The sequence below is a fragment of the Antedon bifida genome, chromosome 2 (assembly GCF_963402885.1).
Source record: "Antedon bifida chromosome 2, ecAntBifi1.1, whole genome shotgun sequence".
Taxonomy (NCBI): domain Eukaryota; kingdom Metazoa; phylum Echinodermata; class Crinoidea; order Comatulida; family Antedonidae; genus Antedon; species Antedon bifida.
In genome coordinates this window covers 34275552-34293815 of record NC_136227.1, presented here as the reverse complement: position 1 = coordinate 34293815, position 18264 = coordinate 34275552, and the positions used below count along the sequence as shown (strand labels likewise).

At 34.5% G+C, this 18264-nt stretch overlaps 4 protein-coding genes across 6 annotated transcripts in view; 2 read left to right on the top strand and 2 right to left on the bottom strand.

The window, feature by feature from the left end:
* Window positions 1-18264, bottom strand: part of LOC144834825 (kelch-like protein 17) — a 107295-nt gene that overhangs the window by 62416 nt on the left and 26615 nt on the right. The window lies entirely within an intron of this gene.
* Window positions 580-1260, bottom strand: LOC144834684 (uncharacterized). The gene has a single exon (XM_078689579.1). It carries the CDS (start codon window positions 1258-1260, stop codon window positions 580-582), a length of 681 nt encoding a protein of 226 aa, XP_078545705.1.
* Window positions 5876-9711, top strand: LOC144836280 (uncharacterized). The gene is made up of 9 exons (XM_078691536.1): window positions 5876-5928; window positions 6749-7020; window positions 7505-7603; window positions 8263-8355; window positions 8508-8600; window positions 8719-8811; window positions 9062-9154; window positions 9330-9482; window positions 9633-9711. Exons 2-9 carry the CDS (start codon window positions 6969-6971, stop codon window positions 9635-9637), a joined length of 681 nt encoding a protein of 226 aa, XP_078547662.1. The 5' UTR covers window positions 5876-5928; window positions 6749-6968; the 3' UTR covers window positions 9638-9711.
* LOC144834846 (transmembrane emp24 domain-containing protein 6-like) overlaps window positions 9991-18264 on the top strand; it is a 59318-nt gene continuing 51044 nt past the window's right edge. Inside the window, exons 1-5 of one of the 3 annotated variants that reach the window (XM_078689809.1) lie at window positions 9991-10075; window positions 13825-13901; window positions 14222-14345; window positions 15826-15971; window positions 16905-17666. In XM_078689809.1, the coding sequence (XP_078545935.1) occupies window positions 10042-10075; window positions 13825-13901; window positions 14222-14345; window positions 15826-15971; window positions 16905-17132 (609 nt within the window). In that variant the 5' untranslated portion in view covers window positions 9991-10041 and the 3' untranslated portion in view covers window positions 17133-17666. Of the gene's footprint in view, window positions 10076-13565; window positions 13902-14221; window positions 14346-15825; window positions 15972-16904; window positions 17667-18264 lie in introns of those variants that run through there. The other 2 variants (XM_078689808.1, XM_078689807.1) reach the window with 2 other exon arrangements.

The window sequence follows — 18264 nt, the reverse complement described above, 5'->3', positions numbered from 1 at the left end:
TTCCATAATTACAAGGCATCCGAAGTCACAGTATTGATGCGACTGAATTGAAACTGAAACTCAACCGAAGCGATCGGCTAGGGCCAGTAACACCTACTTAACATAAATGTGAGCGTTTGGTATCGTAGATGATCAAGAACCATAATGTCTGGTGTTACGTGGTCGGAATACACTTTTAAATTTACCGTCGTCTATAGGCCTACCCGAACCCACAATCATGGTGCATTACACAACAATGTGTCGTATACTTAAATAAAATATTAATCTATTTTCCATTAGGCCTAACCCTAACCCGATTCATTCATTCATTTGTACAAAGAAGCATTCGGGTCAAGTTGTGGTTCATTAGTCAACCATCGAATGGAATTATAATGTACAAACGCTTTTTTAGCAGCTCACAATACCTTTGTTGTTCCAGGCAGATTCATTCATTATTCACACATAAATAATATTATCGTAGTTTAGGTTTCTTTGTAACATATACCGGTACAATACTGCGGTCTCGTTCTGTCTGATTGAAAAGGTTAAACCATAAACCTTAGATTTAATTAGATCTAATTTATAGGTCCATGGTTAAGATTAAACAGTGGAAGATGTCTGGAATACGCCCTTCGACGTCTTCTGGACAGTCGATGGAGCATTCCGAAATTCATTTCTCGCTTTAACGTTTAAATGCATTTTGCTAAACACAGAGATTGCTTTTGATTTATGTTGTATATTTCCTATTTGCTTTGCAAAAGGAACGCCATTAAAACGTTGATATAAAGACTTGTTTGAGTGTTGTAGTAAATAGTCTGTAGGCAAACTCCTGTCTATCAACGCATCACTGTTAAGCCGACTTTTTTCAAGTAGTTTCTCGATTTGTTGTTTTTTCTGTAACTCTATCTGCTTTACGACCATGTCTCGTTCGTAGGCCGTAGTGTTATAGCACCTTCCGTTATATCGGCCGTACAGTGGAGGCAGTGTGTTAGAGTCGCTCCCTTTATTATTCTGCAAAGACACTATGTGAACCAATGCCTTTTTATATAAATCATGATCCTGAAGCTTTTTTCTAAGCTTATCCTGTATAGCAATGTTGTGAGTCTCATTTATTTGTACCCTGTAGCTAAGTTGCTGTATATGACGGTCTAAACGAAGACTTTCCGTCAAATTCAATGTGTTCGCTCTCCGGAATAACCTCTCGCTTGAGCTTTGCAATGCCACCATTCTATCACAACCATTTTCTGTTGTCGGGTTCTGAAACGTCACTGACTTTTTCATCTTCTTCAATGTAAATTCTACTAAAAAGATAATTAGGACGAACGTAAGGAAATGATGATTGAAGACAAACACGGTTTATGACGGTCCATTCCTATTTGAAAAAGCTGGTAGGACCCATTTAACATGATCCATTATTATATGGGCAGCGAAATCTAAGCCTAGCTTATAAGTGCGGGACCAAGAAACTAGGCCTAATCAGCTTCTAAAATTAAGAACAAAACTATTTCACTGAAAAATACGAATTCCCTACCGTTGATAGAAGCCGCTGTCTTTTTCCGTTTCCTAATGTCTACCTATAACTTTAATGTATCGTCTTTAGACATTTTCAAGATAAATGGTTATTGATTATATAAAGCAATTCTTCGTATAAAACCTTCTATACAAATTCAATTAAAACTGCTAAGCTAATCGATATCTAGGTTTAAATCATAATACAGACTGCCTCACGTGTCGTCTGTATTTTGGTCTGCACTCCTAACATTTTAGTAACGTTAATTTTTTTTAAAGGGTTCACAAGAAGCTCAAAACTCGTATTATTTGGTTTTAAGAAGTTAGGTTGAAATAACGTTCTCTTATACAACCGTGTAGGCCAACAATTATATTTTGTAGGAATTAAATATTGAAAAGGTAACCTCGAAAATTCGTATCATTGTTACAGATAATAAACAACGTACTATAGGCCTATTATAATGAACCCGACTTAATCAAAATAACAATGCAGGTCACGATGACTGACAGACAGGAATTTGATTCTTTTATTTCTGCAACGATTATGCTTGAGCAATGGGATATAACACTGTACTTAATGCACGCAATAATAATTGGAATAGGCATATAAGAATATATCTATATGTATTTTATTTAATCATAATAACAAGATATAAACTCAGGACTTACAAAAACAAAACAAAAATTAAGACAACTATAAGCCATCAAGCAATATACAGCTAAAATAAAAAAATAATGCTTTTTTAAAAATTATATAATAATATACATTTTGGTGAAAATGTTTAAAATAATAATGTGCAAGAGGAGACCGATACGAGAGAGAACTTCTTACTCCAAATGTTTGTTGCAGACGTCATACCAATTAGACCATACTATTTATACTCTTTAACTTTACTCTTTAGACCATACTCTTTACTTTACTCTTTATACCATACTACTTACTCTTTACTTTACTCTTTAGACCATACTATTTACTCTTTACTTTACTCTTTAGACCATACTCTTTACTTTACTATTTAGACCATACTCTTTACTCTTTAGACCATACTCTCGTACTGTAAATTGTCTGTCTTGGCAAGATATGATATTAAAATACATTAAAAATACGAAAAACAAACATAAAAATTGCATTTCAAATACCGAATTAAAGGTTTTAGTGTATAAGCCCTAATTACAATACGCTTAAAATGTACTACTTATGTGAATTATGGAGAGATAATCATTTTTCCATGATTATATCAAATGGAAATCCTGCTGAATGGGAACATTTAACACTGTTTTGACAGATTGTTGAATCACACTCGAGTGATTCCTGGCAAGTGTGGATTGCCTCTTCCATCGTTCCAAATTCAAACTACACAAGGAGTGATCTTTTTCTACTCTGTATCCCAAAGAAATAGGCATTTGTTTGTGTGCAAGAAGTTTTGGAATTGGGTTACGTTGAAAAACATTGGACGTGTTTATTGGCGACTTTTCATACAACGGAACAGGCACCTTTATCCTAATGGTAGGCCTAGGCCTATTCATCTGTGGCATTAGTCGGTGGCGATCCGCGGTCGCGTTACGGGCAAAATAAGTGGTATTGGTTCGTATGCTAGGCTTGTGCATTCCAATAGACTGTGTTTGGAAAAGTGGTGGTATTTGTCGTAGGCATATTGGTAGTTGCCCTAACTGTGTTGCTGCTGCTAGCTGTGAATCTGGTATTTGCAGAGGTGGTGCTGGTATTTGTAGATGTGGTGGTAATTGCAGATGTGGTGCTGGTATTTGTAGATGTGGTGCTGGTATTTGCAGATGTGGTGCTGGTATTTGTAGATGTGATGCTGGTATTTGTAGATGTGGTTCTGGTATCTGTAGATTTGCCGTTTGCAATGGTAGCTGATGTGGTACTGGTATTGGTATATGTGGTGCTATTTGTGGTTCTTGTATCTGTATACGTGCTGGTGTTTGTAGATTTGTTATTTGTATTTGTAACTGTGGTGCTGATTGTGGTACTGGTACAGGTACCTGTGGTACTATTTGTGGTGCTGCTATTGGTATATTATTAGTTACCAATTGTTGCACTGGTATTGCTAGCCGTGCTTCTGGTTGTATACAATCACCCCGGACCGGATTTTTAAGTTGTTGAATATCCGGTGTTTGATTACGTTTAGGATAAGGTGGTGGCGGTATGAAGGTACTTGGTTGTAAATTCACACCACGTTGTCCTGAGGTGGACGCTGTGTAAGATAAGGTATTACATTTTTTATCAATTTGTTGAGTATTAGGTTGCAGCATATTGTTTTGTAAAATACCGCTACTGCTTAACTTGGCCAATGAAGCAAGACGCATAAGTGTACTCGAATAAAGCGTCGAACTATCCTCCTCAGAGTTATTTAAACCTTTGACACGGGAGGTCTGATTGGTATTTGTCTGTCTAAGATTTGCTTTATCGAGAAGGCTTATTGGTGCAGGAACAGTTTCTACGTTTGGTAATCTGTTGGAAACATCTATTGTCACTTGTTTTCTTTGCGTACAACTTTCCATAACATGTCGAAGGTAAACATCATAAGATGTATAACTTGTGTTACATATCCAGCATTTGAACATTTTGACAGATTCGTCTGTCTCCCTCAATCCATTCAGCTCAGAAAAGTCTCCTTCGAGATTTGAAATTGATTGATCAATCTTTCTTTGTTTAACCGAACAGTTATCTACAGGAATACCTACATAACTGTGTTTTAGACCTGTCGAAACGACGGTAGATTTATAAACTGGTTCTCTGTCTGGAATTTTACCTTCGAATGCCTTTTTCACTTGCAGGTCTAACGGTTCTTCATGTCTGCATGTAATAGAACTTTGCTTGTGTGGAGATATAGAAACATGTGTGAACAAATGATCACGATTACCGATTTTAGCATCGGTTTTGTTGATGTCTAATTGTTCTGGGTTTTCGACAATAATTAATTCGTTGCACTCACTGTTTCCTTCAGTGGTTCCTATAACATGATTATTCACATTAATATCAGCCTCGTTTTTCTTTTCGTCAACATCATTTGATACTTTAAACTCACAAGTACAAGTGTTAATCAATTTATTTTCTTTTCTTATACTCATATCAATGGCGTGTTCGGAGATTTGGGGTTCAAAACTGTTATCGGCATGTTGATTTGTTTTTAACTGTTCTGTAGGGATGGTAGACCTATAGGCACTGGTGTCACAATATGTACATTCTGTACTTGAATCATTTGCATCTTGCAGACTACCGTTATTACTAGACTCTGGTTTTGATAAGCTGTTTGTGTCTTCGTCTGAACAGAGTATTATATCTGTTGAATCTCCTCGGTTTTGAAATTCAAGTTTCAATTCTTCAGGAATTTCTAAAGAAGAAAATTAACATGACGTGTAAACAATAACAATACTACTGTTGTTTTGTGAATGAGATCATCTGCTTGTATCGCCTAAAACTGAATGATTGATATTTATTATTTATAGAAGATACATTTTTATTTATATATATATATTTAAAACTTTATTTTAATGACATTTTATACAATTTCTATATATAACTACAATGTGTAATATGAAGAATGAAATAAAAGTGGGTTGGCCCCACGAAAGAGAAAAAAAAATATAGAAGATACATATAATACGTAAAGTAACTCTTTGATAAAACTTATATTAGATTACTTAAGTTAAATCAGATAGACTTTTAAGAAGACAAATTAAGACACAACGTTACCTAAACGTTGCAGTTTTACGTAGCACTTGAGAACCTTGCTAGCAGCTTGTTCTCTTAAAATGTCCACGTCCATTTCCTGACTATCATGGCAGTTTGTGTCCATCTTGTGACTTGCCATAAACATAATATACTGCATTAAATTTAATCCCAGTCAATAGATTTTGCTACGAATTGTAGCCCAATTACAACTTATTATTATAACGGTAAAAAGTAAGTAAAAGTAAAGTTGAGAATCAGTAATTGTACCACCATTTATTGTGTAAACAATTTTCCAACTGAACGATAGAAATAAATTCATGTAAGCTATAACTAGGAAACAACTTACTTAATTGTCCGCATGTTTTTCAATGGCCCATAGGCTATAGACAGACCTGCTGACAACAAAAAGGACTGTTATGGTGTATAACTCTATTGAACATTTTTATTATAAACGTGATTTCAAGTGTGAAAAGCATTTCATACACAAGCTCGTCATGCTTCAGTTAAGATTTTAGGTCAAAAATGCGGTTTTCTATAAACCTTTTCAGAAATAGAAATCGGAAATACAATACAATACAAAAAGTGATATAGGCCTACCATTGAAATTGACCTTAATATATAAACCATTTAATACTGCTAGTAAGAACTATAAAATAAGGTGTTTGTGAGTGCATTTTTTTGGTGTTTGTACAACCTGAAAGGGTAGTTATTTAGATGCAAACTTTTTAATACATGTAAAAGGAGTAAGATTACTTACACTTATATTCCAGTTAATTTTTCCCATACAATGTTTAGTATCCCTATTTTACACTTTCTCTGGGAAAAAATAAGAAACTGATTTGTGTAATATGGGGTCTATATATCACAAAGAAAAAGTTCCAGCTCATCTGGCCTGGGAAAGCCGCCATTTTGGATTTTTAAAATGGTCGCCATAAAATATAGGTTTTCGCTTATAATCTCATCTTCTATGTACGGAAGTGATTTTGGTGGCAAAGTGTATGTTTTGAGTGTCAAGGAATCGAAATACAGCATTTTAAAGTTTAGTTAAATTATACAGAAACAAGAATTGTTAAATTTGTAATACATAATACTGGAGAGGCATGCATTACGTGTTATCCTTAAGCACAGAGACGTTAATATTATGGACAAAATGAAGTTTGTTCTGTCTGCTTTACGATTACACAGCACCCGTTTTTATTTTTCTATATCATACATTAGTCCTACTGGTTCTTATTTTAACACTAACGTTGGGCATGCCGGCAGGATCAAATCAATTCAGATATTGTTCAATATATACAGGGAAAGTTGGGGCAATAGATAGATTCTGAGATTGAAAATAATGCGGATCTCTTATGCAACTAGTTGAAATTATCAATGTGTAGATTGGATCGCCGTATCTATAGGCCTAACATCAAATATACACCACTCATCCACGTGTAGATTGGATCACCGTATCTATAGGCCTAACATCAAATATGCACCACTCATCCACGAGTAGATTGGACTACCTTATCTGTAAGTGTAATTGTAAAGAATTAATTAATCTTATAATTTGTTTATTAGATAACAATCTCAATAAATGGAAGCAGGGAAGAGTCACTCTTTCCTGATGAAAGTAAATACCAAAGATAAACATTAAACTTTGACACGAACTGAATGGCTTGGAGTAAGTAACACCTTACACGTTCGTTCGCACGATGGCTATATATTGCAAACACACATCGTTCAGTTGTCTTTCCAAAAGTTGTCTTGCTACAATCAAGTGTTCGTGTTTGACAAGAAGATGAAGTTCATTTCAACAATCCTCGTCGTCGTGTTGTTTTCGTTAGTGTCAGGTAAGAACGTGTTCTACTTTACTAGGCCTAAATCTTGTAAAAAGGTACAGTTTCTATTGTTAACAACATTGATAATTTTGTTGTCATAGGTAAAGCAGAACAGGTGTAAAGAAGTAAGCCCCCCACATCCCCCTTTTGTTTAAATGGTGTTAAGAGGACTTTTTTCTAAATGTTCTAAGACTTGTAAACGTTAATCAGATATATTTCTAATACAAAATAGTATTTTCTTGTGTAAATTCGATTGTTCTTTATATACATTTTTTTCGAAAAAATCAATCAAGTTGATGAATATTTTATAACATTAGACATTTTTTTTTGAAGGATTATGTCACGACGCTCGTTAAAAAAATGTTAAGGGATAGCATTTGATATTGCATATGTAATCAATAATTCCATTTTATTTCAGATGAGAAATAAGTTCCGTCGCATCTTTAATCATATCTCCTATTGTTTTAAAATTACATTCCTTAATTTTTCATAACAGGAAGCGAAGAGGGAGAATGCGAGAAGGTTACATGTAAAATGAATTGCGAATTTGGTTATAAAATTGACGAAAATGGGTGCGAATATTGTGAATGTAATGGTAGGTACATTACTTTAGGAAATTAATTGCCAATTAAATAATTACGTTCAGTTCTCGTAATTTACTATTTTCTCAAATTTGTCATAATGGTCTTTGCTTCGCTCCACTGATTAGCAGTGTCCATGGCACGGCTGGACACAATGGCTGAGTATCAGTCAATGTAATGATTTATATAAAATGATAATAATATTCATTAATAAGAAGGATATTTTTAAATTTTTTTTTCAATTTTATTAAACCAGAGAATGAATTAAATGTACACACATATTGCATTGCGTTGGTTATCTTACCGTTTTTAGGCCTAAGTAAAGTGAGCTTAAGATACTCTTTACTCGAGTTTGGTACTCATTACTCGAGTTTGGTACTCTTTACTCGAGTTTAAGGTACTCTTTACTCGAGTTTAAGGTACTCATTACTCGAGCTTGGTACTCTTTACTCGAGTTTGGTACTCTTTACTCGAGTTTGGTACTCTTTACTCGAGTTTGGTACGTATTATTCGAGTTTGGTACCGTACTCATTACTCGGGTTTGGTACTCATTACTCGAGTTTGGTACTCATTACTCGAGTTTGGTACTCATTACTCGAGTTTGGTACTCATTACTCGGGTTTGGTACTCATTACTCGAGTTTGGTACTCAAGCTTTCAATTTTTCTTTTCAGGGGAGCCAGTCTGCCCGGATGTAATGTGCTTGGTGCACTGTGAGTATGGAAAAGTACAAGATGAGAACGGCTGTGACACGTGTTCCTGCAAAAGTAAGCCTAGTATTTTGTTTTTACTTTTTCGTTGTAATCGTTACTAAAGTTTGTTACTTGAGTTTCTTACTCGTCACTTGAGTCGTTTACTAAATTTTGTAATTATTCGTTGCTAAAGTTTGTTACTCGTTACATTTATTTCTTTAATTCAGAGAACCCAGTCTGTCCAGATGCAATGTGTTTGATATATTGTGACCATGGTTACAAAGTGGACGAGAACGGTTGTGATACGTGTACCTGCAAAAGTAGTTATCATTTTATTTTATCAATTAATCATAACGATAAACATAATAATGACACCGATGTGTGCATGAGTTATGTTTTACAAGTATCAATAATAATACTAATATTTCTTTCATGCAGAAAATCCAATTTGCGAAGATGCAATGTGTTTGATGTACTGTGACCATGGATACGTGACGGACGTGAACGGCTGTGATACGTGTATCTGTAAACGTAGGCTCTATTAACGATTCATTTCTAAGCATGCGCAGAATGTATTCCCACGTCGATACAGCTGCGTCACCAAATCCAATGGTCGCTCTGACAATGCTTTGGAGAACTCATGATTGCTCCCTCTATTTTAACTAGAGAATACTATGATTAATTCTTCTCTTTACTGTAATTTAGCTATAGCAATACTATACACTATTAATTTTACTTAATTGAAAGAAATAAAATTATTTAAAATATCCATTTCTTATAGCAAACCCTCTGTGTCCAGAGGTGATGTGCATGGTATTTTGCAAACATGGACACATATTTGACAAGAATGGCTGTAAGACATGTACATGTATCGGTAGGTTGTTTATACACTATTACGAATCATTTATTAATTAATCGCAAAATTGTCAACAACATTCCGATGCAAAATAATTCCGAAGGCAAACGGTAGTTATAGAAAATTGTGGCTTAGTAATAAACAAATAAGTTGGAATATCTAGTTTCCCATGTCTCATTGGTTTTCTCAACAGAGGACCCAAAAGAAGTTGAGACGCGTGCCATAGGAGTAGAGAGGCGTGCCATAGTAGGCAAGGGACGACGATGTCCAGATTTCAGCTGCCTGATGTTCTGTGACAATGGTTTCCAGACGGACAGCTTTGGTTGTGATATCTGCAGATGTAAAGGTATAAAGTTAAAATATTGTTCCTCTTGTAATATTTTGGCACCCATAGCGTATCATAACTATACTGAAAATTATCAAAGCGCCCGCTGTTTGCGCTCTGTAACTATGTTTTATGTTTAGACCTATATTTATTTATTTTTTTCTTTTGCAGTTTAATAATGAAGAACAGGTACGGAGCCAAGACTTGGTTTATTTCTTTTGTCATTTCGAGTTTTTGAAGATAATTACCCAGACTTTAATTAATAAATAATAATGAAATGTATTTTTGTTATAGATTTATTATAGTTCATTTAAACTAAATGTGTTTAGTTAAATATTTTGATTATGTAGAATATATAAAATGACAATTAAAGTGAAATCAAAATGAAAATAAATAACTTTGTAATTTGCTTTATTTGTATCGTAAAAGCATTCCCTGATCGATTTATCCAATCGATGTGGAAAGTGGATGAATCCAACATTTGGCATGCCGAAAAAAGGTGTTAAATGACGTCATAACATTCCACCATCTTGTATATCAACAATAACAAACCGAACGTGTAACGCGCGCTGTGGATGTTATGATATGGACTTACATTGACTCTATACTTGCAAGTAAGCATAACTTATCGTTAACAGTGAGAGGTTGATATTATTGTTTATTATAGACAAACAAATCCCCAAAAGCAGACTATATCCTAGAGGCCTGATGTAAGGAATTTGTCACAATGACCACCGGATTGCTACCCAATGAATTGTCTTGTATGGGTGGTCAGTTTAAAGGCTCCTTTTTGGCGCGACCCGGCTACACATTCAAATACAAACGTACGGTCTGGATTATACATGGTACAGTTAGCACTATTTTTACCGGTATAAGATTAATATTAAAACATAAGTGTGAATCGTGTGATATATATATAAACTTTATTTAGACACGAGACTGATGTACAGCACAACTCGTTCAATCAACATTTTTACACAAGTTCGTGATACTGTATTACAAAAAAAAACCAACACCATATAAATACGAAAGAAACGAAAAAATTGAAATTGAAAAGAAACAAAATTACAGCAGAATCCCCTTCATCTGACACCTCTATTTAGGGTACACCATACCGGTACTTCCCGTGTAAACGGGAACCCTTATCGAAGTGTATAATTTATGGGGATTCTACTGTAATACATAATAAATCTTTTTGATTCCATTTACCTTAAAATAATAGTGATAAAACACACATTTTACATGGTATCTAGCCATTTTAAAAGTTGGATGTACACCATCGTAGATTACCATACCATTATGTTTTACAATGCATTTTTCAGATACGTTTTAAACAACTTAACTGAATTTGGAAGGGTATCAACATTGAAACTATTCCATATAATTGCTCCACGATAAGACAGACTTCGTTTTTTAAAATCGGTTTTTGGCTTCGGGATGAATAGATGTGTATCACTGTGCCTTAGATTATAATTTATATCATTGTATGTAAATACATTATTTAGGTAAGGTGGGGCATTATCTGTCAAAACCTTATATATAATCATACACCATTCATATCTATCTTGATAAAATAAAGGTGACCAATTAATTTGTCTTAGTGCCTCACTGTGCTCTTGTGTGTATGGCGGCGACGACGACGATGACACAAGGAACGAGAATGACGACACGACAAGCGGAAAACGTTGACGAATCCACCATCAACGACGACAACACAGCGCATCAGACGACGATAGAAATGGTGTATTACCGTATAGGTCTAACAAACAGTTTTACAAGCCACACAAATAATTATTTATTATCATTCAGTATTATACTGACGTAGAAGTCCCTCCGTCAATGGAAACATACAAGAAATAGAGAAGAATTCTACAATTTGAAAATTATAGCATTACTATCTGAATAAAGTTTACTATTTTTGTGTTGCTTTATAATAGAAAATAACAGACCACAAGCAATGAAATGAGAGTCAATACACAATAAAAGATAATAATTTAAAATAGAACTTTGGCATTATGGGTTTATGCAAATAAGCAATCAAAACAATCTCTTATATTCAAAACAACCTTTAGAAGTTACGCCCGGAGTTTCTCTTTAATCAAAACAATCTTCAAAAGTTACGTCCGGAGTTTCCATTTTAATCAAAACAATCGTTAGAAGTTACGCTTGAATTTCACTTTAATTAAAACAATCTTTAGAAGTTACGCCCGGAGTTTCCCTTTAATTAAAACAATCTTTAGAAGTTACGCCCGGAGTTTCCCTTTAATCAAAACTATCTTTAGAAGATACGCCCGGAGTTTCCCTTTAATTAAAACAATCTTTAGAAGTTACGCCCGGAGTTTCCCTTTAATTAAAACAATCTTTAGAAGTTACGCCCGGAGTTTCCCTTTAATCAAAACTATCTTTAGAAGATACGCCCGGAGTTTCCCTTTAATTAAAACAATCTTTAGAAGTTACGCCCGGAGTTTCCCTTTAATTAAAACAATCTTTAGAAGTTACGCCCGGAGTTTCCCTTTAAATAAAACAATCGTTAGAAGTTACGCCCGGAGTTTCCCTTTATTCAAAACAATCTTTAAAGTTACGCCCGGAGTTTCCCTTTAATTAAAACAATCTTTGAAAGTTACGCCTGGAGTTTCCCTTTAATCAAAACAATCGTTAGAAGTTACGCCCGGAGTTCCCCTTTAATCAAAACTATCTTTAGAAGATACGCCCGGAGTTTCCCTTTAATTAAAACAATCATTAGAAGTTACGCCAGGAGTTTCCCTTGAATCAAAACAATCTTTAGAAGTTACGCCAGGAGTTTCCCTTTAATTAAAACAATCGTTAGAAGTTACGCCCGGACTTTCCCTTTAATCAAAACAATCGTTAGGAGTTACGCCCAGAGTTTCCCTTTAATTAAAACAATCTTTAGAAGTTACGCCCGGAGTTTCCCTTTAATTAAAACAATCTTTAGAAGTTACGCCAGGAGTTTCCCTTTAATTAAAACAATCTTTAGAAGTTACGCCCAGAGTTTCCCTTTATTCAAAACAATCTTTAAAGTTACGCCCGGAGTTTCCCTTTAATTAAAACAATCTTTGAAAGTTACGCATGGAGTTTCCCTTTAATCAAAACAATCGTTAGAAGTTACGCCCGGGGTGCCCCTTTAATCAAAACTATCTTTAGAAGATACGCCCGGAGTTTCCCTTTAATTAAAACAATCATTAGAAGTTACGCCAGGAGTTTCCCTTGAATCAAAACAATCTTTAGAAGTTACGCAGGAGTTTCCCTTTAATTAAAACAATCGTTAGAAGTTACGCCCGGACTTTCCCTTTAATCAAAACAATCGTTAGGAGTTACGCCCAGAGTTTCCCTTTAATTAAAACAATCTTTAAAAGTTACGCCCGGAGTTTCCCTTTAATTAATACAATCTTTAGAAGTTACGCCCGGAGTTCCCCTTTAATCAAAACTATCTTTAGAAGATACGCCCGGAGTTTCCCTTTAATTAAAACAATCTTTAAAAGTTACGCCAGGGGTTTCCCTTGAAACAAAACAATCTTTAGAAGTTACGCCCGGAATTTCTCTTTAAATCCAAACAATCTGTAGAAGTTACGCCCGGAGTTCCCCTTTAAGATTATGATTCAGAAATTAAAAGCTCAATTTCTATTAAGCACAACAATATTTTTAATTTAAGCCCTGAGTTGCTCTTTAAGCGCAGATACTTCAGTTCATAAAGATAAATAACGAATACATTTTTGCCTGTTTTTAAAGTTTTCATTACGAAACTTATGTATACAAACGCACACTAAATTGACACAACATGATATTCTGACACAAAAAGCAAAGAGGACAGCTCGTAGTTTTAAAGCTTACCGTACCTGAACGGTTAATTTAAGAAAAATTAACATTATTTTATTTTGAAAATTGGAAGTGAACACCACACAAATAAGCGCCATGAAGTGCTGTTAAATATCAAATTGATTTGCGGTAATAATTATAGTTACGACAATTATCTTTGGTTTTATAATAAAGAAAGATAATAGATGAGTATTTCATTATCGTCTAGAGTGTTGTTATCTGTGATATCAGCCCGCCGCTGACACGCGCTGGTTGAAGTACGGTAGATGAGCGAATTAGCGATATTCTCCCATGGGAATCACCGCACACGCTACATATGCAATTATTCCATATGGTAAAAATACAACATGATATAGTAGTAATATAATCGTGAATTTAACAACACGCTAAAAGTGTTCGGGCTACAACATGACAGCCATTTATACAATTCTGCTTGCGATTGCTTTAGTTTTACTGTTTGTGAACTTTTCATTAGCTTTTGATCCGTTGAAACGGAAGAATAAGATCTGGACTCATTTTGATTTTACAGTTTCACTTAGCCCACAACAGAGGGAATGCTACCATCAGTATGTGGAGACAGGCATGATTTTTTCTCTATCTTACAAGGTGAGAGAGGCTTGCATTATAATAATAGTCTTCTCGGATAAGGATTATAAACCGTAGGTCCAGTGTACACTTTAAAGAACCTAGTACATCTTTCGAGACCAATAGGGGTTACCCCGGTGTACTTAGTACATCACAGCCACTGATCATAACTGGGCCCTCGGGGAGACGTCGCCCAGTATAAACAAAATATGTCAATTTTAATTAAGACATACTATTTCGTAAATCGTCGGGTTTTCCACACTTGTTAGATCATCACCTCTCTGTTTGAAACAAAGGAATGTTTCGATAATTGCACATTGTTTTTGTTTTTTGCATCGCAGGTTGTTTTTGGAGACCAGCATGATCGTAATTTTGGATTTGTGGTAACAGATTTCAACGGTAAAATTGTAAAAGAAAACTACGAAGATTTGGAAGGTAATATGCAGGTCAATGCCAAAGAATCAGGTAAGTTAATAAGAATAATTGTTATTACGATTATTATTGTTTGTTTTTGGTCTGGGAGAATTATTACAATTGTTTAGCTAGCCAGATACATAGATATATTTTTTTTAAATTTAAGAGCAGTAAAGAAAACACTTTATGTTTCGTTCGCTCTTGGACGCAACGCAATGACGTAGGGGCAATTTGACTTTGAGTTGACCAATCACAAGTGACAGTTCGGATAATGATCTTGTCGGGTTTGTTAAATTGAGGTGTGCTTCTTCCGTGATCCTTAATAAAGGATTAGTGTTATCCGAAGGCTCGGCATTCTGTTCCGGCTGTTTTACTTTATCGTTTTCATTTAACTTTTTGCTTATTACCTCCGCCAAGGAGGTTATATTTTCACCCCTGTATGTTTGTGTGTGTGTGTGTGTCTGTCTGTGAACAGCCTGGAGGCCACAGTTTTTATCCGATTCTCACCAAATTTGGCCACAATGATCTATGCCCCAAAAGCTCGGACGAGTTCGAATTTGAGGGGAAAAGGTCATAGGTCAAGGTCACAACTAACAAAAAACTATTTTACTGCCTAGAGACCACAGTTTTTATCCGATTCTCACCAAACTTAGCCACAATGATCAATGACTCATCATATAATTGTGGTTACATTTTGAAGGGTCAGGGTTAAAGATCAAGGTCCACAAAAAAAAAAAAAAAAAAAAAAGAATAAAAAAAGAAACCTCAGCGGGACTTAAACCAGGGATCTCAACTGTGAGAGGCTGGATACATAACCATTACACCAAACTCTCATCCACTACTTTGTAGTGTGCAGTTAGCCTATTTACACTTAGAACTAATAAAAAAATGTAAAAAAAAAAACATTTTCGGGGGGAATTTTATGTAGGGGACTTTTACAGTAGGCGGAGGTTTGTACTCTCGGAGTACCCTCTAGTTTTATTATGTATCTCTATTGAGATCCAGTCACTGATACCCATAGCATTGTCATTTTTCAGTGCTTATTTTATGTATCTCCATTGAGATCAAGCCACTGATACTCACAGCATTGTGTTTTTTTCAGTGCTTAGTTTATTTAGTATCTCCATTGAGATCAAGCCACTGATACTCACAGCATTGTCCTTTTTTCAGTGCTTATTATATTTAGTATCTCCATTGAGATCAAGCCACTGATACTCACAGCATTGTCCTTTTTTTCAGTGCTTATTTTATTTAGTATCATCTCCATTGATATCCAGCCACTGATACTCACAGCATTGTCATTTTTTCAGTGCTTATTTTATTTTGTATCTCCATTGAGATACAGCCACTGCCACAACCTTGTCAATGGCCTAATTTGCTTTTAGATTTATAATAATAAAAATTATATATTTTAAATGTGTTTTTAGTAATTTACATATTTTTTTTTATAATTATCTCATGCAATTTAGCTCATGCTTAATTGAGCGGAAATAAATACATTAATAACATTAATTTCTGTTGTTTTCTGAAGGTGTCTATAACATATGTATCGGGAACCAAGCAAGCCGTTTCTACTCGAAAAAGATCCATATATACATTGACTTGTTTAATCCAAAACGCTTTGAAAATGCCGTTGAAGAAGAGACAGAAAAGGACCACAGCTTTGGAAACATTAGCGTAAGTTCAAATTCGGATTGAAAAGTGGTTTAGAAGGAGTTAAGGCCCATTCACACTGTAGGACGATTAAACGAAAAATAGTTAAATATGCGTTTTTCCTACTTAAAACAAATAAATCTAAAAACTATATGGATAACCATTTAAGGCCCATTTACACTCGAACGATAACGATCGAAGATAAATAGACAAATATGCATTTTTCATGCATAAACGGATAACCATCTATGCTTTCTTTAATGAAAATGATATTTTCATACGTATAATCAATTAACTTCATGATTAGTAAGAGCAATAATGTTGTGACAATACAATTATATTGTTTTTATTGATCATGACGTCATTTTTGATTGGATCAAAAAATATTATTTTTTAAAGACATAATAAATGATTATCCTATAGTTCTAGAATGAAAACTTGTCTAATCTAATTTGTTTTGTGTAAGAAAAATGTATGTTTATCTATTTATCGTTATTGTCCTAGTGGGTCTATAGCAAAACAATTCTATGTTGCGTTTTTATAAATACTTCAAAAGTAATGATAATGTGTAAAACAGGCATGGTATCTGTCACTTGGATTAAGGAATCTTAATCCATGCCTCACACGTCATGATAACGAGTTTGATAGCCAATCTGGATTTCTATGTAGGAGATAGTCTGGGAGTGGGGGAGTGAAATGTTACAGGCAGTCAACATAGCCACATATCTTAATTCCCTTCTGATCACTCTAAGCCCTGTTTCTAAAATCCCACTCCCCCTAACTTGATTTCTAGGCATCTTAAGATTTTTTTCCTAGACTAATGTGGCCTGTTGTTGCAAATCGAATACTCCCTAACGCGGTTCCTTCAGAAATACTGGATTAGCGAGGTAGTTTGCGACCACTTCTTCTTTATCAGTTATAGCTTTATCACATTTTATTTTTAATTCCTATTTTCAGAAGACGATTATGGTATTGAACGAAGGAATCCGAGATATGAGACTTTACCAAATGAGAACGCGACAGAACTCCATACATGATTGGTACATTCTATCTGCAAATTTAGCATACGTTAACAGGTGGTCGTGTGTGCAATGTATTGTGATTATAGCATCCGGGATACTGCAAGTGTATATATTAAGGACTTTATTTACCGTACCTACAAACACTCGTAAGCCAAGATGTTAACGTGCATTAGTAAAGGTCTGTTTACACTATCAAACTCGTTTGACAAAAAAGTGTGATGTGCCCAAATATGGTAGTGAAAAGATGAAATATGGTAGTGATATGATATCATCATGTTTTTTGTCACATAACGTTTGATAGTGTAGACAGAGCTTAATGGAAGCATGCACTATTTGGGGCGTTCAAGCTTAGCATTAAGTTGGTTACCCACCAAATTAGCGATAATCAGCCCGATGAGGGCTCCCAGTGAATTCATTAAACCAGGGAACAATTGCTTTCCTGATTACACCAAAACTTAGAGATACAAAAGTGTGTAGCCCGCCCTCTCAAAACTGGCTAGACAGGTATTTGAATTCAAAACGTTATCCCTGAAAACATTTTCTTATTGATAAAATAAAAAGCACACTGCGATAATTACTGTACGTATAAAAGGGCAAAAATATCTTTTTAAAATAAATGGTTAATATAGTCTAGCTTTAAGACGATGATAACGCAATATGTATTTAGGGATTTTTTTTTCGAAAAATAGACAAATTTCATTGAAATAAATGGTTACTATACGTCTATAAGATGATGATAACGCAATGTATGCGCATATATAGCAATATTATTGCATAATAACAGTATTTTAAAAAGTGCGCATTTTGGCTATTTTTTTAAACAATCCCTGTACAGGGATTTTTTCGAAAAATCCTCAAATTTCGACCTTTTTATTTTTTGAAATAAATGGTTACTATACGTCTATAAGATGATGATAACGCAATATATGCGCATATATATCAATATTATTGCATAATAACAGTGTTTTAAAAAGTGCGTATTTTGGCCATTTTTGGAAAATATCCCTGTAGCCTACTATAGTACAGGGATTTTTCGGAAAATAGCTAAATCTCGACCTTTTTATTTTTTTAAATAAATGGTTACTATACGTCTATAAGATGATGATAACGCAATATATGCGCATATATAGCAATATTAATGCATAATAACAGTATTTTAAAAAGTGCGTATTTTGGCCATTTTTCGAAAAAATCCCTGTACTATAGTACAGGGATTTTTTCAAAAAATGGTCATATTTCGACCTTTTTATTTTTTGAAATAAATGGTTACTATACGTCTATAAGATGATGATAAC